General features: G+C 37.2%; 1 protein-coding gene across 5 annotated transcripts in view; it reads right to left on the reverse strand.

Annotated features, from left to right (window-relative positions):
• nlgn1 (neuroligin 1) overlaps window positions 1-22,578 on the reverse strand; it is a 242,022-nt gene that overhangs the window by 114,326 nt on the left and 105,118 nt on the right. For 4 of the 5 annotated variants that reach the window (XM_026220933.1, XM_026220932.1, XM_026220931.1 and 1 more), the window contains exons 3-4: window positions 12,459-12,518; window positions 7,478-7,630 (exon numbers count right to left, since the gene is read on the reverse strand). In XM_026220933.1, the coding sequence (XP_026076718.1) occupies window positions 7,478-7,630; window positions 12,459-12,518 (213 nt within the window). The remainder of the gene's footprint in view (window positions 1-7,477; window positions 7,631-12,458; window positions 12,519-22,578) is intronic. The other variant, XM_026220934.1, reaches the window with a different exon arrangement.

A 22,578-nucleotide genomic window follows, 5' to 3' on the forward strand; every position in this document is an offset into this window, starting at 1 on the left:
AATAAATACCTGTAAATTATTCATGATAGACAGCTGACAGACAGACAGATAGATAGACAGATGCACTGCATGATATTTTAAAGCAATTAAATCTAAATTCAGAATGTAGCTCGGTTGTAAAAACTTTCCCTTGCTTTGATGCAGCTTCTACAGTATGTGGAGAATAAGTGTTCTAGATAAACTAACCATAATATAATTGGCTCACAACATCGTAAGTGGGCCCAGAGCACCATGGAGGTGGTGGGGGTGTTCTGAACACCAGCGGGTACAATATACAACTTCATAAGACTTCCGAATTGGAGCCTTCAAACACACAAAAAGCAGGTAGCTCCGAAACCAGGGGAGTAAATAAGATTTTGTTGAGGCCAAACAGAATAAATGGAATTACAAGAGCCAAGAAGCTTGGGGCTGGTGACTAGAGATATAAATCTTTATCTGTTCGGGCTATAGGCTAACTGCTGATTAACTGCATCATTTTAGTAACTGAGGGAAATTTACAGCTGTGGATCTCCTCAGCAACAAAATCATAAATGAATCTCAGTGAAGGATTGAGGCAAGTGACAAGGACCAGGATGAATTACTTCAAGGTTCTGTAGTATTTGGTGATCTTAATCCTGATAATCAACCATGTTTCAGTCCACGCAAGCTCCATAAACAGGCAAGATGGAAAGACCATCAAAACTCAATGTATTTCAAAATTGCAGAGGGATCATTCAGAGTCCCGTTTACAATCTCGACTTGAGACGTACCGGCCGTACACTCTGGCCCTAGATCTACACACAGACTTTTGTAAGTATAAAAAGCTTATTTCACTTATCTCTTACTTCCAGGGTACATAGAAAACAGAATATCAAAACCCAAAGATAGCCACAACCCAGACTGCTCCCCACAAATGTGCCTTGTCCTGTCTTGCCCTTACTGATAAAAGTGCGTCTGAAGATGCTGACAGAAAATCAGGAAAAGAAAAAAAAGCTATTTTTCAATGGTTCTGACCTCTAAGATGCATTTAAAGACTGCTAAATCAATATGCATGGCCACATCTCTGAGAAATATCTCCTGCAAGACAGCAGGACTTACGGCAACACCCAAAAGTATACCATTGCTGTAGAGGGTTAGTTAACCCAAAAGTGAACATTCAGCCATCATTTACTCATTCTTCTGTCATTCCAAACCCAAAAGAACATATTTAGAATTATTCAACAGTTTTTTTTTTTTTTTTTTTGTCCAATGAAAGTCAATAGGGTCCAAAACATTTAGACATTGGTGCCTATTGACTTCCACTGTGCATTTCTTAAAATATTTACTTTTATGTTCTGCAGAAGAAAGAAAGAAGGTGAATTATTTATTTGGTCGAAGTATAATTTTAACATAAATATGCCAAAACAGTTACAAGTATTGTAGAAAGGGAAAGCATTTCTATGGAATCTTCATGGGAATTGTAATGGAATGTAATGCATGGGGGGTAAAACTCCAAGCACCAAACCAAAGATGGTTTACATGCAATCCATCCTGGCTCAGAGGGTTCCCTGGCTTTGGTCCTACAGCGTAGTTCATTTCTTAGGTGTTAAACATGTCCATCTGTTTTCCCCAGGAAGAAGCTACAGCACCGCGTGAATCCCGGGGAGCACCTTGATCATTCGCAGTGGCAGTTGGTCCCAGCTGAAAAGCCCAGGAGCGGACCCAGCTAATCTCTGGCTCCATGGAAGAGATGGATGGAGGCACAAGGACACATCCATCTGCTGGTACCCTCTTGCTTAACTGTGTGGTTGGAAATGAGGGTGGTCATCCTGACAACGAGTCCAAGACATGAGAGAGAACTCCTACACGCTCCGGGCCATGAAATGCAACTGTGTTTGAGTTTGATTTCTCTACCTGATACAGTAAATAAAACCTCGAAGGTACCGGCAGTTCTTTCGTCCTCAAAAATTAGATCACTTTCTTCCCCAAACTACTCTAAGGTTAGCCTGCTCCATCTTACAATCCCATTCACTACCATTGAAAAATGTGCGGTAAGGGAGACCCCCCCCCAAATAAATTAATATTATGTATTAAATTGATTAAAAGTGACAGTGAAGGTAAGTACAATCTTACAAAAGATTTCTGTCACTTTCCATTGTTTCTTTAATTTCCCAGAATTAAAGAATTCTGAGAAAATAAAAAAAATTATCCCAAAAATATTAGGCAGCACAACTGTTTTCAACATTGATAATAAGAAATGTTTCTTAAGAATTAAATCAGAACATTAGCATGAATTTTGAAGGATCTTGTGACACTGAAGAAGGGAGAAATAGCAGCTGAAAAGTAGTATATGAAAATAAATTTAGAGCAGCAAGTTGTTTATTTCATTTTTTATTTCATCATTATTATTATTATTATTATTAATCCCAAAGAAAGTTGAATTCAGATGACAGGATGAGAAATTCAACACAAGCAATGCATTCTGGGAAGTTAAGTCGTAAATTAAATTTACTCTGGTAAAAAAAAAAAAGAAAAAAGTTATTTTATTAATTTTGAACCTTTTTAACATCATTTCCCAAACTTTTAAACATAGGTTTATAACATTAACATTTAAAGTTAGTATTGCTATTCAAGTTAAAATCAGCAATTATGAATTTTATTTTAGCTTAATTGAAATTCCTTGTATTTAAATATAACTTACAATTTATAACTTACAGTTTGATACCTCAAATTTGAATTCAGGAATAATTAAAATTATTCCATTTGGAAGTTACATTTAATTCTGAATGGCACACACCCATCGAAAGAATCTACGATTTCAATATCCCTGGTAAAACGTGTGATTTTCTGGTGCTCATCTAAGTTCAAAAACAAACAGAAATCTGCCGTCAAAAAGACTCTCATCAGCACAAAAACTTCTAGTGAGAATACAGCCCTTTCCCTTCTCAAGATCCCTAAGGATTATGATACTCCACAGAGAGAAAAGTGTCATCGCGATCTCATTAACTCATGCTTTAAGTCCAAGAATGCATGAAATCATGATGTCAAACTTCCACTGTGGATTTAACAGCACACCAGATTTGACTACTTATTAATATCTACATTGAGTCTAGCCTGGGGCAATCCACATGTCAGTGGAACCAGGCCAAATCCAGGAATGAGAAAGCAAAAGGAAGTGAGAGAGACTTTGGAGAAGAGGAGGAGCCATGAGTGAGTGGGCCCAGATGGACATCTGCTGCACTCTTGCAGGCTGAACTAATCCCTTCGGTTAGCAGTACTCACAGGGTAAAGCCTCTCTGATGGCAGATGTCCTCTGTCGCTTGACTTTTTGCCATCTACCAATGCATCCACCAGTCTACACAAATGAGACCCAATACTTAGACCAGGGATCCTCAAATCTGGACCTCGAGATCCACTTTCCAGCAGAGTTTAGATCTAACCCTAATCAAACACACCTGAGCATGCTAATCAATGCCAATCAATGTCTTTGGGATCATTAGAAAATCACAGGCAGGTGACTTTGATCAGGGTTGGAGCTAAACTCTGCAGTACATTGGACCTCCAGGGCAAGATTTGAGGAAGGGGGACTTAGACTATGGCACATGCACATATGTACACTACTAAATCCACTGGGTAGTACCAGTAAATCTGTAGGGTAGCAAATAAGCTAGGTCAAGACCATAGGTTGCAATAGCATGTTACGGAAAACACACATCATGTTGCCTACTATTTAAGTCTAAACTTTACAAAAAGGCAGAAAAGTTGTATTTTTAGTAGCCATTACTCCATTATCTTCAGTGTCACATTCGTATGCTGATTTGGTGCTCAAGATATTTTTTTTTTGTGTAATATTTTATATTTTAATGCTTCTATTGTCTTCATTTGTAAGTCACTTTGGATAAAGTGTCTGCTAAATTATTAAATATGTGTGTGTGTGTGTGTGTGTGTGTGTGTGTGTGGATATAATAATACTTGAAATGCCACAGATGACAGGATAGCATTTTGCATGTTAAACATTTCACATTCCATGTTACTTAATTAATATTGAATTTTAAATATATGTTTAATGTTATTTGAATTAAATTAATTTATTTTTGGTTTATTTATTTTGTATTATTAATATTATGAAAAGATGTCCACAATCATTAATAGATACACACATAATTTGTTATGCCTTTCAAGGGATTCCAGGTGACTGTAGTTTCCTAGATCAAAAGTATGAGTAAACTGAACAGCCAACTCAACACAAGACAGCTGAGATCAGGCACAGCTGTTAATGCTTGTTAAGATTAGTAAACACCCTCCGATAAAGCATCTCCATAGACACACTGCTTCCTGAATAGGGTCAGACATTATACATGCTTCTTTAAAGACCCTATGGCGCGCTTACACTTAAGCAAGCATATGACTGAGGGGAACAAGAGAGAGAGAGATAAGGTGATAAAGGATGCAGCACTGAAGTCAAAAACGTGGAGAGAAAGCGAGAGCGAGGTGGAGGTTGGAGAAAGCGAAAGACTAATGAAACTGAAACATCAGGGGTATTTGTTTCAAGGGAGAAGAAAATTAATAAGCATGAAAAATAATAATCCTCAACACTGGGCCACTTGGAATGATTAAAGCAAAACAGCAAACCAATTATTGCAAGGTGAGCAATGTAGTGAAGTCTTGACAAGAAGTAAACAATCGAACTAACTGGCATGCGAACACACACATTTCTGCTGTTGACTACATCTGTTTTACACCAGTGCAGCATCTAGCCAACCACTCACACTGACTAACAAGTGCTAGTGACTCAAATCACAAGCCATTTAGATCTAGTTAACAGTTCTACTGTATCTCAGTGCGTGAAAAAGAAAACAAGAAGAAACAGAATGGGTTTTAAAAAGCAGTAGACACAATGTGACATTAATTTGCTGTGAATTCATGTTTTTTTTTTTTTTTTTTTTTTCTAATAAAAATGTTCAGGGTATTTTGCCTCAGCTAGTGTTCTTGTATCATCAGGCCTTAGCAAGTTACATAGGTGTTTTGGGCACTGGGAAACCAGCTAAACATCAGCCTGGCAAGGACAGGACTATTTTAAATGAACCAAAACCATCTTAAACCTGCTTAGGGTTTTAGCAGGGTTGTGGATTTAATTTGGCAGATTTCTTTTTTTTTTTTTTTTGCTAGCTAAATTTATCGAAAGTCACATTTTACCTTTGCTCTGTGAAATTTCACTGGTGAAATAAAGTCATTTCAATAAGAATTCAGTTTGTTAAAAAGCTAAACAGGCAAGTTGGTCATGGAAATGAACTGCGTTCGCCAACATATGGTGTTTGGTGTGGAAGTAACTTAGGGTAACCATACCATACATCCTCATTTTCCCAGACGTGGCCAGGACTTCTAAATTGCCTAAAATGTCTGGGTTTTGACTTGGTTTTCCTATTAACATGCTCTCTACAGTCCTTCTACATTATGGCTACAGTACAGTATGTGCATTTGCATTGCTTTGACCGTTCTCTGTAGATCCAACCTTCTCACATGCCACGAAGCAACAAAAACAAAGCCAAAACTCGGACATTTGGGACATAAAGTCACCCAAAGTTTGTGAGCTGTGAGCATATATTTCCAAACAACTGATAAATGGACAATGGACCAATTGTTTCTCGTCAAAACATTGCTAACGTAACCACACCTTAACTCTAGTTATCTATTCCGTATTGGTGTGGTGCTATTTTAGGTTTAACACTTTGTGCTACTGGCTAGATTTAAAGGATATTTTTGGTAAAGAGAATTGGGATATGATGGTGGCACTCGGTAAAACAGGCCCTTATGCCAGCTGATTAGCTGTCGGAGAGCAGTTTTATTCAGGGGAGCATGACGAAAGTGACTCGCTCCATAAATCTACAACAGTTCTGATAATGACACTCAGACTGTGTGCAGTGCTATAATCCATTAGGCCCTCTCACCATTACAGCACCTTTCCCAGAGGCTGCTCCGGAGCTTAGGCGAACCCCACACAAGCCTGAGAAAAACATTGCAACAATAAATTAAGGGTTGAGGCATGTGGGCACATGCTTAAACCCCCTAATGGATCTGTGTGCCTTAGCTAGAAAAAAAAAAAAGCTAATCATTAGCAGTGGATTTGTTATAAAAAGCTAAGGGCAACTAAGGGAAGATGGCTGGAAGCTGAATCATTAGTGAAGAAAGATCACATTGCGCCTCATTTACCAACGGAGACGTATACTGTGATGATTCTGGTGCAAATAACTGAGGCTAATTTCAGAATTCAGGCATTCATTCTTGAATTTTCATGAAGCTCAGGCTAACGACACACACTAACAGGTGCCTCATGCAACCAGTATATTAGCATCTTCCAGCATCCCATTACTGGTCAAAATGGTGACTTTTACTGTACAGATTTGAACACCAACATTAAACTGACAATAAGAACCCTTTGTAAGACTGGAAGCACCTGCTAATGTTTCTTTAACAAGCCTATTTGAACAAACATCCCACAAACTGAACAGGACACGAGTTATAGTGAGCTATAACTCTTATTTAATTGACAAGTGATCTCTATGGCAGACATTCATTGCGTAACTCTTTCATGCTATTACTACTGAAGATCAAATTGAACCTGCAAGACAAATCACAGTGACAATTTCCCCAATAATCAGCCAATAACCAACTCAAACACTAAGCTGGTATTTAAGATACTATGAAATTGATCAGACTGAAAATTGAAAATGACGGTTGACAGCACAGATGGGTTAAGTTAAGGGTTAATTTCTCCATAAGCTGTTAGAGAAATAAAAGTTTCCATCAATTTAATCAGAAATAATATCTGTCACTGAAGTTGGAGAAAACACTGACTGATTTATCATGAACATGATACATATGCATAAGAACATCACATTCAAATAACGATGACACAATCTGAGAAAAGCAGCTGTTATAATAGATACTTCATCAAAATAACACTTAACTTTCCTCTGGTGACAGATGCTTCATATCTAGACAACTGGAGTCTGGTAAACATCTCATCTTAGAGAAAATAAACAAATCTTATAAAGCCAATGCCATTTGCTTGACGCAATCTCCATCAAGTAAAAATACCCAGTTTAGGCTATTTCCATGCATACGTTGCACTGAAAAATGATAACTGCCAGAGGTAGAGGAATAGCGATGAGGAAATAGTCTAGAGGTTGTTGTTTTGTGATTGAAACTGGGAGGCCATAAAGCCTTGATAGTTCTGGTATTTACTATCGCCTTAAATCATGTACAACTACAGCAAACTTTTCTATAATACATTTTCATCCTTGCGCACCACTGTGGAAAACATTGCCACTCCACCTGCTTTATGCTTATGAGCTTGAGGCTATTCACAGGCAACTAAATCATCTTTCACTGGAGGAAAACTGTACCTCAGTGGAGAGAAACAAAGGTAAAACAAGCCATTCAGAATTTATCGCATAGGACACTGACCGGGAACCCTGATGCATGTTGGGTAATGTTTAGCAAAAATCCAATTGCTTACCGAGCACACCAAGCCGATAGTTTACGGTTATGACGATGACGTTGCCGTAACTGGCCAAGATGCTTCCATCGAACATATTTGCTGTTCCTTCCATATATGATCCTCCATGAATGAAAACCATCACCGGTTTGGGGCTCCCACTTTCACGAATGTCTGGAAAAAGGAGGATAGAAATTATTAAATGACAAATCACTGTAGACAGCTGGAAATGCATTCAGAGCCGAGGGCTCCCACTTTGCACAAATTGGCCACATTGGCTTTATTTCTGAGACAAGATCAAGTTTTGGAAATGAGCTCATTAATTTCCTATGCAATATGAATGTCATGTTCCTGGTGATCGGAAAAATTCCGGCTACTTTTTTTTTTTTTTTTTTTTACTTTTAATGATTATATCTTTTTTTTTTTTTTTTAATGGGCCTTTCAGTAATAAAAAGTAGAATTAAAATGGGCATTCTATTTCTGAAGTAATATTTCGAATTAACTAAGGTTTTGAAACATGACTTAGAAACAAGTTGGGCAAACTTAAAGTAAGGGGATCTCAAGTCTTCACCTCATCTTCTCAGATCCCATTTTTCTTTTAGCAATGAAAATGGCACACCTTTTTACATTTCCATACATTGCTTTAGCAAAGTTATCCACTTTAGGAAAATGGTCTCTGTCCGAGAGGGTGGTATTTTCAAAATACAAATGTGATGCAGATGATAACTTTCGTCTTGGTTGAGGGAGAGTGCCATTTCATCATGGTTGCAAAGCCTTCACATAAATCCTGGTTATTTTATTGGGTATGCATGGACATGCTTCAGGGATGTCTTGTAACAAGCTATAAATAAATAAATAAAAAACTAATGAAAAAACCAATCATCCTCTAAAACAATTTTCCTAAGGCCCCTAACCCAGACCTCCTCTTGCCAAATGTGCACATAATAGTTATTTTTTTTATTCAGTTGACATCATTTTCATTTGTTTCTCTTCTCATCTCAGTTAACTCCTTTTTGAGGTTCCTTCCCGTTCGGTTTCATTTCCTCTTTCAAATTGCTCAATGCAAAACACACAATCAGTTTATTTCTGTCAGGCAACGTAATGTCTCCTCGTCTTGTCTCGTCTCTTCTAGTCTCATGTTGTCTCACCTGGCCCGTCCTGTCCTATCGCTTCTGTTCCTCTCTTCCAGAATGCTTAAAGTGAGATTTGCACACAATACAGTAGTTCTTCTTCATCAGTGTTAAATTTTGCTTTGTCCCTTTTTTGTCCTCTCAAGGTAACGTAATGCTTCATGTTGTCTCATCTTGTGTCGTCCCTTTCTGCCCTGTCTAATCTCTTCTTCCCAAATGCTCAAAGTGAGATTCGCAGTGTTCTTCTGATTCAGGTGTCCAAATGTTTCTCTCATCTCTTTTATTTTCTCATTCAATCTCCTCTTTTCTCGTCTCACCTCCTCATCCCATCTCTTCTCCTCTTTGTCAGACATGTAATGTCTGATCTTCTCTCTTTTGGTCTCAATTCAATTTCTTTCTGTCTTTTATTTTCTTCTTTTGCAATATACTAAGTGTGAGATTTCCTGGAATTTTCCATCCCTTTGGTCTTCCTCTCGCAAAATACAAGACTCAATAGATTCTTCTTTATCAGACCATATCTTCTTCATCTCCTCCCTTTTCATGTCTCACCACTTCCCTTCCCATCGTTTCTTTTCCCGGCAGTGTTGTGGCTTTGTGTATGAAAAAGTGCTTCATTAAGCTTTAATCATTTAAAAAAGATCTTAAGATTCATATAAAATCCAGTGGCTTTTTTTAAATTAAGCATTAATTCGATTTTAATATCTTACAGTCATTTTGATGAATGACCTGAATGACCCATGAGCCCCAGAAGAATGTAAACTAGCCCAGTCTATCAGTGTCCAGAAGGAGGAAATGACAGGAAGTGATTCCTCAGAGACATGAATACTCCACTGATCCCTGTCATTTTCATTCAGACTGACAGAAATACTTTTCATCAGCAGGCCAGAGTTCATGTGTGCATGCACAAACCCATCTGTTTGTAGTCTTCTAAGTTTTTTTTTTTTTTTTTTTTTTTATAAATGTCATGTCAAATGGCAATGAGATATCCAGTGTACTGTGGCCTTTTTCCAAAACGTTACTCCTGAATGAAGACATGACTGGAGATTTTCTTGACTATGTTGACTTAAAAATGCTTAGCTGTGTTTGGCAGAGACCTATGCATGCACCATGCTCTTTCAAGGGTTTAAGTAAGATAATTTTGAAAACATATTTTTATGTCCATACATTGTGTTACTTTGGACCCAACTGACTACCACTGAAAGGATAAAAACAGGCACACGGCTTTGGAGATTCTTTTGAACTCAATTCTTCAGATTTTTGACCACATACTTACATTGTCTCTTGGGCCTTTTGCCACAGATTACATGAAAAAGTCAATAAACGTTGTACCCTTCATACTAAAGTGCCAGATTAATGAACGTGTCAAAAGTGGCTATTGATTTTGGTGATAGTTTGCTTTAGTAAATCTCCAGCAAATAGTCATATCTGGAGAATCCCTTGCCATTTGGTGTTCTGTATGATTGATGATCTCGGTGTATGGCCCGTATGCAGCTTTTATATCAAAAACAAAAAATGTAAACTAATTAGAATAGATATTAATATCTGTGAGTGGGCCACTGATGTGATCAAGCCAATTACTGGATCTATGAAATAAAATCAGAGGAGCTGGTTGGCGAGAACTGTCGCGATGCCACGGCAGCTGGTATAAGCAGTGTGCAGTAATAAGGTAGCATTATGTCTACATAATTAATGTGCGCTCTGTGTCTCCTCTCAGCCCTATCAGCTGCAGCTGTCTAAGAGCCAAACGGCGGCCCTTTTCCACTTAGCAAAAAAGCATGCGTAGATAGGCCTCAGGAATTTGAATAAACGTGTTTACTTAAATGTTTAGCTCGTTTGGCTACACTACTGCACTCATGCATTGGAATAAAAAAGTGTTACTGAGACACTTTCAAGCAAAACTTGATGAAAACTGTTCATTTAGGTCAAGCTGTTTCTAGGTATGTCCTGTTTTAACTACCGTCTGATTCAGGTTTTCAAAAACCTAAGAGCTGATGTCAAGCACACTTTGTCAGTTTACTTTGAGCTTGGACTATTTTGACACACTGCATTTAACTTTCTTTCAGTATATGTTTGAATTATTTAAGTAGACGTCAGGAATGTACTTTGGGAGTAAATTAATGAAACTAGTGATGCCACAAACATTTTACTAACTAGCAAAGCCACGGCTACGTTTCGTGTTAACACTAGAAGTCAAAACAGTGTACAGTAGGTTTCTGCAAACAAGCTAGCATGATAACGACAAGTATTGTAGTAAACAAGCTAGCACTACACTACTAATAACACTGTGTTGCACGTGAAGCTTCATAGCAGAGCAAACTGGGGTAACAAAACGCATTCTTTTAAGCTCTTCTTTTGTATCGTAGCATTCACAAATAATTTCCTGGTTTAGATCATTAATAGCAAAACAATGTTGTTCATGACTTTTTAAAACTTTTTCATGTGCAGTTTAATTTCCTTTAAAGTAAATCATCTGCAATTATCTGTTCAGGTCCAAAGTTGTGACTTTATATGTTAATCCATTCATTCATTCATTCATTCATTCATTAAAAAAAGTAGCTTAAATGCAGTTAGCTACTTTCCATGATGATGTAACTCCATTGAGTAATGGTTTCGAAATAGCCTCCCAATGCTGATGTACATACACCAAGGAAGGTTGAGGCTCACACAATGGGCCACATTGGGATTTATGGCAGATCTCTGAAAAGAAAAAGTTGTAGCATACCGTTGTTACAATTCAAAGGAACAGCTGATCACTGGAGACATCTTACTAGACCTGAAAATCCATGTGAACAGTCATTAGGAAGATCCTGGTTTTGGCGAGACTTTGCCATTGAAGCTTTGACATACACTTGATGGTCAGCTGTGAGTGTCCTGAAGGCCTCTGAAGATGCTGAAGTTTGTGGCCGATGCTGGCGATGAGTGTCTTCCCAGTAATGTATATCCTCAGGCCTGCTTAAGAGGATTACTCCGTCGGTTTTCAAGAGAGTTCATGCAAGAGACTCTGCGGGATTCACACTGTATATTTGTGTTGCTGTAATCTTTTGATGTGCAGATCAAAGCGAGCAGGCTCTTTCCTGGTTTTAGCCTCCTCTAATTGGTTCTTATTTCATTTGATTATACAGGAGGCAGTCTTCACTGGGCTTCTGTTCTGTCATGAGCACGAAATGAAATGCTTTTATCACATACAGTCACTAAGGGATTATTATCATTAGATTTTTGTACCCCTTTTACGGTGTACAGCTCAGGCATTTAATCGATGTGTTAATTTGTTGTGCATCTCCATAGATTTTTGCACAACCACTAAACATCAGGCAATTAAAAGTCATCTCAACGGTTGGACAGTAATGACTATTGATGCACAGTCTGATGGATATGCAGACGTGGCATTTTGGATTCCAGGAACATACAATGTTGCATAGGAAATTTTTGTAGAAGGCTTTCAATTGAATTGAAGAGATTCTTTTTTAAACGGGGGTTACCTTAGAATTATTCTTTTTCAACTATATAAGGGTTGAAAAATCATGAAAAGGGTGTTAAGAATTAATATTAGGATTATTAGTTTGTTCGCATGTTTTTGGTTTGTTTAGGTGAGATGCAACATATAAAATTAAAAGGAAATGATAATAAAAAATACTCAAGCAAAAACCTATGAAGGGTTATTTAATTTTTTTTTTACAGTTATGTGTATCTGGAATGACGGGAGACAGGTCACATCAAGCAAAAACGACAAAACACATCCAGCAAAAAACGAGCAAGAGAAAAAAAAACTCCACTCTCAAAAAAGGACAAGAAATTTAAGAAAAACAAAGAAGGAAAAAACTGGAGGCTTCCTTGTCATGCATCAGTTTGGCATCAAAAAAAAGTAAAAATACCTTCATCCTCAGCACCGTCATTATCAGCTAAATCATCATTCTGTTTCTTTGAAAGAGGACCTAGGATCAAGAATGGAAAAGATGGAGCAGAGAGAAAATACAAGAGCAAATAAACCTTCAAAAAGTGCTTCAGAGACACAAAGAACTCGCATTGAAATCATTGGCTTTTAAAAACGACAGTGTATTTAAAAAAAAAAGAAAGAAAGATAATTAGAAGGGAAGATCTAAGCTAAATATTAAAACAGTTTTAGATGTTTACAAAGTTGCAAGGCACAAAAGAAACTCCTCACTGCCTTACTGATTCATGTAACAGTTCAAAATAAGATATTTATTTCAAGTCAGAAATATTTCTTGCCTGCTTATCAAGGGGACCGATGCTGTTTTTAAAAGGGCTAACTATTCAATGCTGGGTTTTGACAGTCAGAATAGTTTAAACATGTTTCCCATTTTGCATAGCAATAATAAACAGCATCTTCCAAACACATTCAACAGCCAATGCACTGCGTTGTTATTTCACACCTGCGGGTCATTTTACAGACCATATCTGGTTTAATTTGACTGGTTATATTTGCAAGTATCAACAAGAATCTACAAGCTCACAGTTTGCTTTTTAATAATACAGAGAGGCTCTGTAGAAATAGCATCTTCAAAATAACAACGCAAGTCAGAGGCCGGTGAAGATTAATACTGTTTTCTTGCTTATTGTTTTCAGTAATATAGGTTCAGACTCAATAATGCAGGAAACACTCACACACACAGACATACACCAAACACGGATGAACTTGTGCATGCTGGAAGCACGTTTAAAATAAGGCCAAAGGTTTCCGTGCACATGCAGGGGTGTGTATGGTGTCTGTGTGTGGTGGGTGGGCTGGGGTGCAGGAGGATTGTGGGATGAAACAGCTCTGAGTCAGAAGTCAATCTGTCCATTTAATCAGACAGCTGGGTCCAAAACTCATGACCCACACATTCTAATGGACCACACAGGGGAATGTAGAGGGCCGTGTGCTGCATTGCGTCCATTTTATTTTGATGAAGCACCGTGTTTTCTGGTCTAGGCCAAGACCTCTGTTACTCCAAAAATGGGTTGAAAACGACAGCTGCTGTTTTGAATAAAAAGCATTGTTAATATTTGAAGCTCTTCCACTCAGATTTTCTGTGAAAAAATAAGAAACATTGTGCATTTGCATATAAAAACAGTGGCTAAACACAACAACAGATACATATTCAGTGCAATGAATCAGGTCGATCAGCACCCTGCGTTGTACTTATAAAAAATGAATGAAAATGGGGAAAAAAATAAAAAACATCCGATTACATCAAAAATTACATTCATTGTCATCACATAAAGGTAAAATTAAAGTAAAAATATTAATCAGGTAATTTGCAAATTGATTTCAATTTAAATATAGAACCAAATTCTGTGAAAACAAGATAAATGTCAGGTTGGTGCAAGCTGTTTGATGTTTCATTAATTTGTTTAACAGTTGCTTAATGGCAAGTTCCATTATGCCAGTTTACCCCATGTATCCATATTTCAATATGCAGTAATTTTGATAATAATAATAATAATAATAATACTTTCACTGAAGTTGACCCAGTAGCAGAAAAAATAATTTATTAGAGTTAAATAAAAATAAATCAGAATTTATAAATTGTATATCTGTGAAATAATTGCAAGTGTTTTAATCACCATAAGCAGCCCTGCAAAGAAAAAAAATAATAATAAATAGAAAGTACAGACCATAAATTGACAAAATCCTTGTCCGACAACACAACTACCACAATTAAGCTCGCACAATAACATCAAATATAATGAAAATGACCTCAATATCCCTGTCGTGCAGCCTCATAGTTCTGAAGCTTATTACACAGAATGATTTTTATCAGTAGATAATTGCTTTGAGAGCAGTCTTCATTATGTAGGGTGGAGAATTTAAGCATCGCCCAGACTCTAGCTGACATGAGGGACAGGGGTTGAATGGAGCAAGCAGACAGGCAAAGGCAGAGATCAGGCCTGACCGAGGCCTGGCTTAGAGTTAATCTAACCATCAGTACAAAACATGTTTTGTATCTGACCAGTTTTGTATCTGATTGGCTGTTCAGCTTAGCAAACCAGTGCATTAGACTAAAAATGAAAGTAAGCAAACGATGAGGTCAAGAGGGCACATAGAAGGATCTTCTAACACCGTGTCACTGGACGCAGTTCGACAAAAACAATATAGATCTCATTATGATTAGTGATGCTGTCTACACTGGATGTGGAGCAGTGCGAGACGACAAACTCCTGACAGAAAACTGCTACTGCTTTCTATGTATGACTTTTCAAATATTTAAATTATTTTCAACGGTCGCTTTGTCGCGACCAGTGTAGACAGACTTTAGCTGTTGCAGAGTGTTTTTAAATAAGCATTGAACAGTTTCTTATGTGTTTTGGATGTTCATTTACGTTTTAGAGGGCAGAAAACGCAAACTTTTTATAATGGGTTTCAAAGAAAGCTTTTAAAAACGTTACCATTATCGCCTCTATGTAAACTAGAATTTGTAAAAAATAAATACATGTAATACAGGCACATAGAGTTTCTTTACAAAGTGACAATGTCAACTATTGCCTTGGCATACATAATGCAGCGTTTTTAGTCATTTTCACATACCCTTACTTTATAATTAAGCTTAATCTTACCTAAGTATTTCTATTTAAAAAAATAAACAAATAATAATGAATAAATATACATTTGCATAACATCATGGCTATCTGGAATGAAGAAAATGAAGACCAATTGGTCAACATGAGTCATATTCAAAATGGTAAACAAGCGCTGCCGGTATTATATCTACAGTCTTAGTTTTGATTGCCCCTTTTTGAATCAACAATATAGACTATCGCCACCTGCTGGTATAGAAATGTATTTCCTCTCAAACAGGCACAGAATGTCCATCCTAGTTGACTTTTGGCTGTGTACATGTGCAACTTTTTGGCCCAGGCTACAAGTCAGCTTTCGTCACCACTTGTTATTTTACATTGGTTTGGTGTGTCACATGTTTTAAGGGAGAAAAAGAAGCTTTAAAGCAAAGGTCTTTGCTTTGCTTCTGTATACTAGGTGTTTTGGGCCAAATTAATTACCAAAGTGTGAATACTTTAGTTTAGAGGTTTGGAGCAAACCACTCAATGGGACAATTGAGGAATACCAATACAGCGTGCACTAATGTTCCCCGAATGAGGGTTTAAAAGCAAACTTTACTGCAAAATATATTCAATTTTTTTTTTTTTATGTAATCAACTCGCCATGTAAAAGCCCTTCTCGTTCTGTAATAGCAGGATGCCCGTGTGTATATCTCATCAAATCAATCCATTATGAGCCAAGCTTTTATTCATCCCACACATGTATCTGTTCTCTTGAAGCCTGGAAATGTTTTGAGGCGGCAAAGGGCATTTATTCCCTTCACCAGCCTGTCATTTTATCCCTGAGAGGGGTTTAAGGCCCCTGCTGGAACCTTCGGTGTGACCTCCACAGCTGGGTTTAACTCAGTCTTTCTCTCTCCACCAGGTTCCAGTCTACTGATCAAAAGCAGCAGGGTTCAGCACAAATCCTCTGCATGACCACACCTACTTCAAGCTGATCCTGTGTCCAGTACGAAGCGACACGCACACAAACAGACTCCACAATCATGCGCTCTTCCGCTGTCATAACACGCAAGATTGATTTATCATCGTTCAACTGCCTACAAAAGCATTTCCATATCCATCCTTATGCCCACATCGATTGCTATTCACCTCTGACTGATAAACTGCTACCTCATGCATGGCCACTGTTTAATGCAGTGCTCCAGTAGGATACACCCGACTGCCGAGACTCATTGACATTTGTCAAGAAGCCTCTCTCAGACTCTCCTTTGAGTTCCAATGCTCATTAAGGTGCCATAAGGAATATCACCAATATCTGACGAGAATGGTCTCCATGTCATTCCCAGTGTAAATGTTATAGGAAAGGATGGCTAAAAAGCATATTAGTATCATGAGCTTTGAGTGTGCCCAGGATGGCAGAAAGCAATAAGTGCTGATGAGTATAATCACATACTCGGTTGAGATCTTAGGAAGATGTATGTGTGCTCTGCTGGGAACACATTTGACTCTATGAGGCTGGGTAATTTACCCACTGAAAGGCCTAAGGAGAGATATGTTTTGTTGTTGTTGTTTTCCCCAGATAGATAACTACAGCAGGAAACACCTGGGAAAGAGTCGCTATTACCTAAAATCCACTAAATCGTAGAGAAAAACAGCCCAATTTGTTATGTTTAAGTGGGGTGCGGATCTCACAAAAGCATGTTCTATGTAAAATTTTAAATTAAATAAAAATAAAATAAAAACAAATAAGGATAAAGACATGATGGCATATTTGGATTTTTACATAAAATACAGCCTGTTTTAGGATGTTTTCATTTTTTACATTTTGAATCATTTTTAACATTATTTTAATGGTTATTATTATTACCTCTTTGGAAATTTTACTTGTATATACATTTTTTTCCAATGGTGAATAGCATGAGATTCTCAATGCAATCATTTATTTTTAATCAGTTTTAAGTAAATACTAACATAATGAATATGTACTTTTATTAGACTTCTTTTTCTTTTAAGCCATATTGACTACACACTTTACTATCGCATGTTACTAATCTTATTGTTCATAAATAATAAATGTATGTTATAAAAAAGAAAAAAGGATGATGTACCAACAAACATATAGTGCGATTTATTCAGAATTAAAGTCTCTCCTTTTAAAAACACTTTTCACTGACAAAAACTCCTTAAAAACTAGAGCAAACAAACATATATGTGCCAGTAAACTTTGCTGTTCTTCCCTTATTTTTCACAAAGCACGTTGGCTTGGGTCTAGATTCTTTTTGTTTCTCGTCTGTTTTTCTGTAGCACAGAGAGGACTTTCTCAAAGGAAAACATCCTCTAGCCACACTTGGGGATGTATACCAGGGCACAGAGTGATATGAGTGCTTTCTCCGATCCCTGCCTAGTACAAGGATTCTCACAAATCCTGGCTAAACAAGCCCCAGGCTAGAAAACATGCATCATGTAGCTAAAAGCTTTACCAGAGAGAACGAGAAACATCAGTTGGTCAGAAGGAATTACACACTTTCCATGATCAGGTTACTTATCGCTATACGACAAACCACAACTTAAAATAATACAAAATAATAATCAACTATTAGATTTGTTACATGATGTATTTGTTAAAGTAAGTAACTATACCATCTGTCACTCTAAATTCTTAAGTAACACTGATATACAGTTTTTTTTGTTGTTGTTGTTTTTTTAATAATAAAATCAGATTACAGTATATCTTGAACTTGTATTAGCTTAGCACAGACCAAAAACTCATAAAAAAAGTTTAAAAAAATTATATATATATATATATATATATATATATATATATATATATATATATATATATATATATATATATATATATATATATATATATATATATATATATATGTTACATGTGTATATACATAAACAATACTTATCTGACAAATAGCCAGCTAAATCCAATCGTGCAGTACATTTCGTCAAAGGGATGTTGTGTCTAAATTGTGATTTCTCCCGTGTCCTGTAGACTCCTCTTTACTCCCTGATGGGTATCTGGCTCATTACAAGCTTTGGCATCTCTCCATGTCGACTGTTATGATTTTGACAGCTTCTAATGAAATCTTTCCTCACAAATGTTACCTGCCTTTATGTCCTGTCACTCTCCCTCTCTCTAATGAGCAGCACCTCACAATTTGAGGTCGTGGTGACATTTCGGTCCCTGCGATTTTCCCCTCTGCTCACAGCAGGGGCTTTGGGAGAAAATCAGCCCAAGCTCATGGCCTGGATATTGATATTTCCATCAGTAGTGGCCACCTTTTTTTTTTTTTTTTTTTTTTTTTTTTACAGAATGGCATCCATGTCGAAGGGAACAAATGTTCGCGAATATTTCTTGTGAAAAGGAGTGTCATATGCCCACTATGTATTTCAGTGTCTCGGAGGCCGAGGCAGCATTCATGATGCAGTGTTATATAAGGTCGGAATTATTTTTGATAACAGATTATCTTTTATGCCTTGTCTCTTGGCTGAATGTGAAAACAGCGTGAAAGAAACAGGGAAAAATGGGGGGAAGTGTGAAGACTGTCAACATGCTGCTGTCATGTAGAACAGCGCTGCTGTGTGACTGGGGTGGATGCTCGTTTGACACGGCCGCCACATGGGAAGTCATCGCCTGCGAGCCTGACAGTGCCTGCTAGAAACATGACACAATTCCTCACACAGGAACCCAGCATCGCATCTGCTACTGCTACACTGTATGCCATTAGTGTAGATGGATGGGTGAATAAACAGTGCAGAAACACAGCATTGCTTCTAGGAGATTTGCTTTGTTTATTCACTATTGTCATTATTAGCACTTTCCACGTGTTTCGACTGCAAAATAAGACTCTGTCTTCTAATTCTTGTATTTATATTATTTTTTCAACAAATAGTCAGTGAAACTGGGCAAATTAACATCACAAAATTATAATCCTCAACCTCAGGAGGTCAAAATATTAAAATAACTCTTGTGTTTTATATATATATATATATATATATATATATATATATATATATATATATATATATATATATATATATATATATATATTAGTGCTGTCAAATGATTAAAATTTTTAATCAAATTAATCAGAATTTTCAGTGGATTAATCAGGATTAATCACTATTTGCAATTACACCTGAATCCTAACCATTTTTTTCTGAAATGCATACCAAAAGATAAATAACAGGACACAGATACATACTTTTCATGTCTTGATTCATCAATATGTGGTTCTTTTTTTTCTGAATTTCAAAAGTTTAACATTTACTTAGATCAAATTTACCTGAGCACTATATCAAACCATGCCATTTAACTACAGATAGTGTAAGAGTTTTAGGTGAACCAGTGGTTAAATATAGCCACATATCTATGAAATTATGCGTAGAGAAACTCGAAAGAATGAACTCAGAAACACAAACATGCGCCACCATCACATAAGCAGCACTCTGGGCACTCTTGTTTTTGGGAGGTGTTCATTTGCTCTGCAACAATACGGATCGATATTTTCACGTTCTGAAGGCTTCAAGTGTCAGTAAAACCAAGTAAAAATGCATATGCTTTTCCAAACAGCTGTAATTTTCGCTGCATTGCATGTAGGCATTCTGCGCATGCGCAGTGTGAAACACAGGACGCTATAACAGGAAGAAGCTCCAGCGTATCAACTACCAAAGTCATCTCTGTTTATCGAGCTTGGCTTGAATGTATTTGAGAGTAACTGGGGTAAAACCTTAAGCTTCTTCTGTGTTTTCGTCGCGGCGCTCGCCGCTGTTTTTTACTATCTTGAGAATTCAGAGATCGACGAGACTTTCCTGACCTGAATAACCTGAAACACTGCGCATGCGTGAAATTCGTTAAAAAATTAATTAGACGTAATTAACGAAAAACATCGTTAAATAAAAACATCGTCGTTAACGCGCTATTTTTAAAAGCCCTAATATATATATATATATATATATATATATATATATATATATATATATATATATATATATATATATATATATATATATATAGATGGGATGCCTAAGCTTTAATTTTGTGCTTCATTTTTTTTTTTCATTTCCTAACATGGCGGCAGAAGTTGTGATGGCCACTGAGGATCATGCATACAGTCCATTGAAAGTAACAGCGACAGACTGTGTCTTTCAGACAAGAGAGGTTACTTTGTGAGAACTAGCCTCCGGGTGGCTGACGAATATCAATTTGTTGAAAAAGGGGGATAAAGTAATAAAATATAATCATACTGAATTAATTCATATCATCACAGGTCCAGCAAGTCAGAAAAAGTGACCTAGAGTCAACAGGGAGAGCGGATGGGGGACAAGGTGGCACAATTTGATTAAGGGTATTCAGATGTACCCTTGACACTCGCTCCAGAGGACTGTGGGTGAATCAAGAAAGCTTGAAGGCCTCTTCTACTGAAGAGCTGAATAGCATTAAAGTTATTATTCATTCTGTGAGCTCACACAGAGAGAACACTAACTCTGTCATATTCAAATTTTATATGAAGCTCTTCTCACTGAGACAGTTTGATGCAAGTTTTCCACTCAAAAACAAATGATCTGTTCTTACAGTAAAATGTCAGTGTAACCAAACCACCCCTACATCAATAAATGCCACAGAATCATGACTACATGGTCAAGATCTCAACAGTGCTATATTAATGAATCAGATTTTAGTTGTCCTACAGCATCATCGTACAGATGGCATAGACCTTTTTGGCAGCTAGTTTGCAATGCAGTGGAATAAATTGCTTTCTTTAAATGTCTGGATGTTAACAGCGGGATTCCACTGATGCATCATAGATGGCCATCTTCAGGTTTCGCTCTCCTGCTTTCTTTCTTTCTTTCTTTCCCTCACACCCCGTCCAGTCTAGCCACTTTAGCTATCTTGCACTTTCTTTCTAGCAGGGGGCAAATGAGTCCTGATTTGAAATAGTCTATGCTGCGTTTCAGACAGGAAAGATGATCATGTTCAGAGAGGAAGGAGCGATAATGCTTGTTTTCATTCTGTTGGTCATTACAGTTCCACCTTTAAGGGTCATTCTAAAACACTTTAAGAGAAAAAACACTAAATGTGGCTTTATTGTACTAAAACAATTACAGAGGAGAACCTAATGTCTCTTAAACATTATTTTGAGAGAAAACATTAAAGGGGGGGGTGAAATGCTATTTCATGCATACTGAGTTTTTTACACTGTTAAAGAGTTGGATTCCCATGCTAAACATGTTCCCATGCTAAACAAAGTTTCAACAATTAAGTTGTACGTTTGAAGGAGTATTTTTGTTCCAAAAATACTCCTTCCGGTTTGTCACAAGTTTCGGAAAGTTTGTTTTTTCGAGTATGGGTCTGTTTGACGTTAGATGGAGCGGAATTTCCTTATATGGGTCTTAAGGCACTTCTGCCGGAAGAGGGCGCGCTCCCGTATAGCAGAGCACTGAGAGCACAACAGACGTTCACTGATCAGAGCGAGAGCGTCGCGAAAAGTCACAAAAGAAGTGTGTTTTTGGTTGCCAGGGCAAGACAACCCTGCACAGATTATCAAAGAAAAAAAAAAAACAGCATTAAGGGACCAGTGGATGGAGTTTATTTTTACAGAGCATCAACGGAGTTGTGCAAGTGTTTTTGCTTGTTCCCTGCATTTCTAAGATGCTTGCCCAGTTTGACGCCGGATTTGCGTATAGTTTATTTCTTAAGGATGATGCAGTCCCAACGATAAAGGGTCACGATCGTGTGTTGGAACCGCATGCGGTGAGTAAAACTGCTTCAAATATCTCAGTGTTGCTAACTTAACTATTGGCGCGTAAGCACATTAAGTAAACAACATGCGGTGTTGGCATCAAACTGCACTTTCCACATGTATACCTTTAAAGAAAAAAAAAAAAAGACGACATAAAGTGGAACTTAGTCATTTTCCAAAACCGCTAAGCAAATATATACAGTTTCAATACATACCACATAGAGACGTCCTGCTGTAGACTTTGCTGCTGCTGCTCTTGTTCAATTTCAGCCTCGGGATCTGATTCTCATTCTAAATCATAAATATACGCTGAATCTGACTGTTAGCCATGGTTTGATTTGGATGATGGTTTTTTCCTCACGGTAATGTCACAGCTTCCACTATCGCTCTCAACGCAAAAGCCTACTGGCGCTCGTGATTCTTTAGCTCCGCCCACACGTCACGCCTCCAGCCACTCGTGTTTTTCCAGAAAAAAATGGTACAGACTATCTTTCTTTTATAAATATAATAAAACTAAAGACTTTTTGGAGATATGAAGGATGCAGTACTACTCTATAGGTACTCAAGATTAACAGGAGATTAAGTGAAAATGAGCATTTCACCCCCCCTTTAATTATTAAAACCCCTTAATTTTATATAGTTTATATATATACTACATGATTTCTGTCACTTGATTGATAGTTTATAACAAAATGGGTTAATAATAAACTAGCCTATATTTATTTGCATTTCAAAA

The sequence above is a fragment of the Carassius auratus genome, chromosome 36, assembly GCF_003368295.1.
Source record: "Carassius auratus strain Wakin chromosome 36, ASM336829v1, whole genome shotgun sequence".
In the NCBI taxonomy this organism is placed as follows: domain Eukaryota; kingdom Metazoa; phylum Chordata; class Actinopteri; order Cypriniformes; family Cyprinidae; genus Carassius; species Carassius auratus.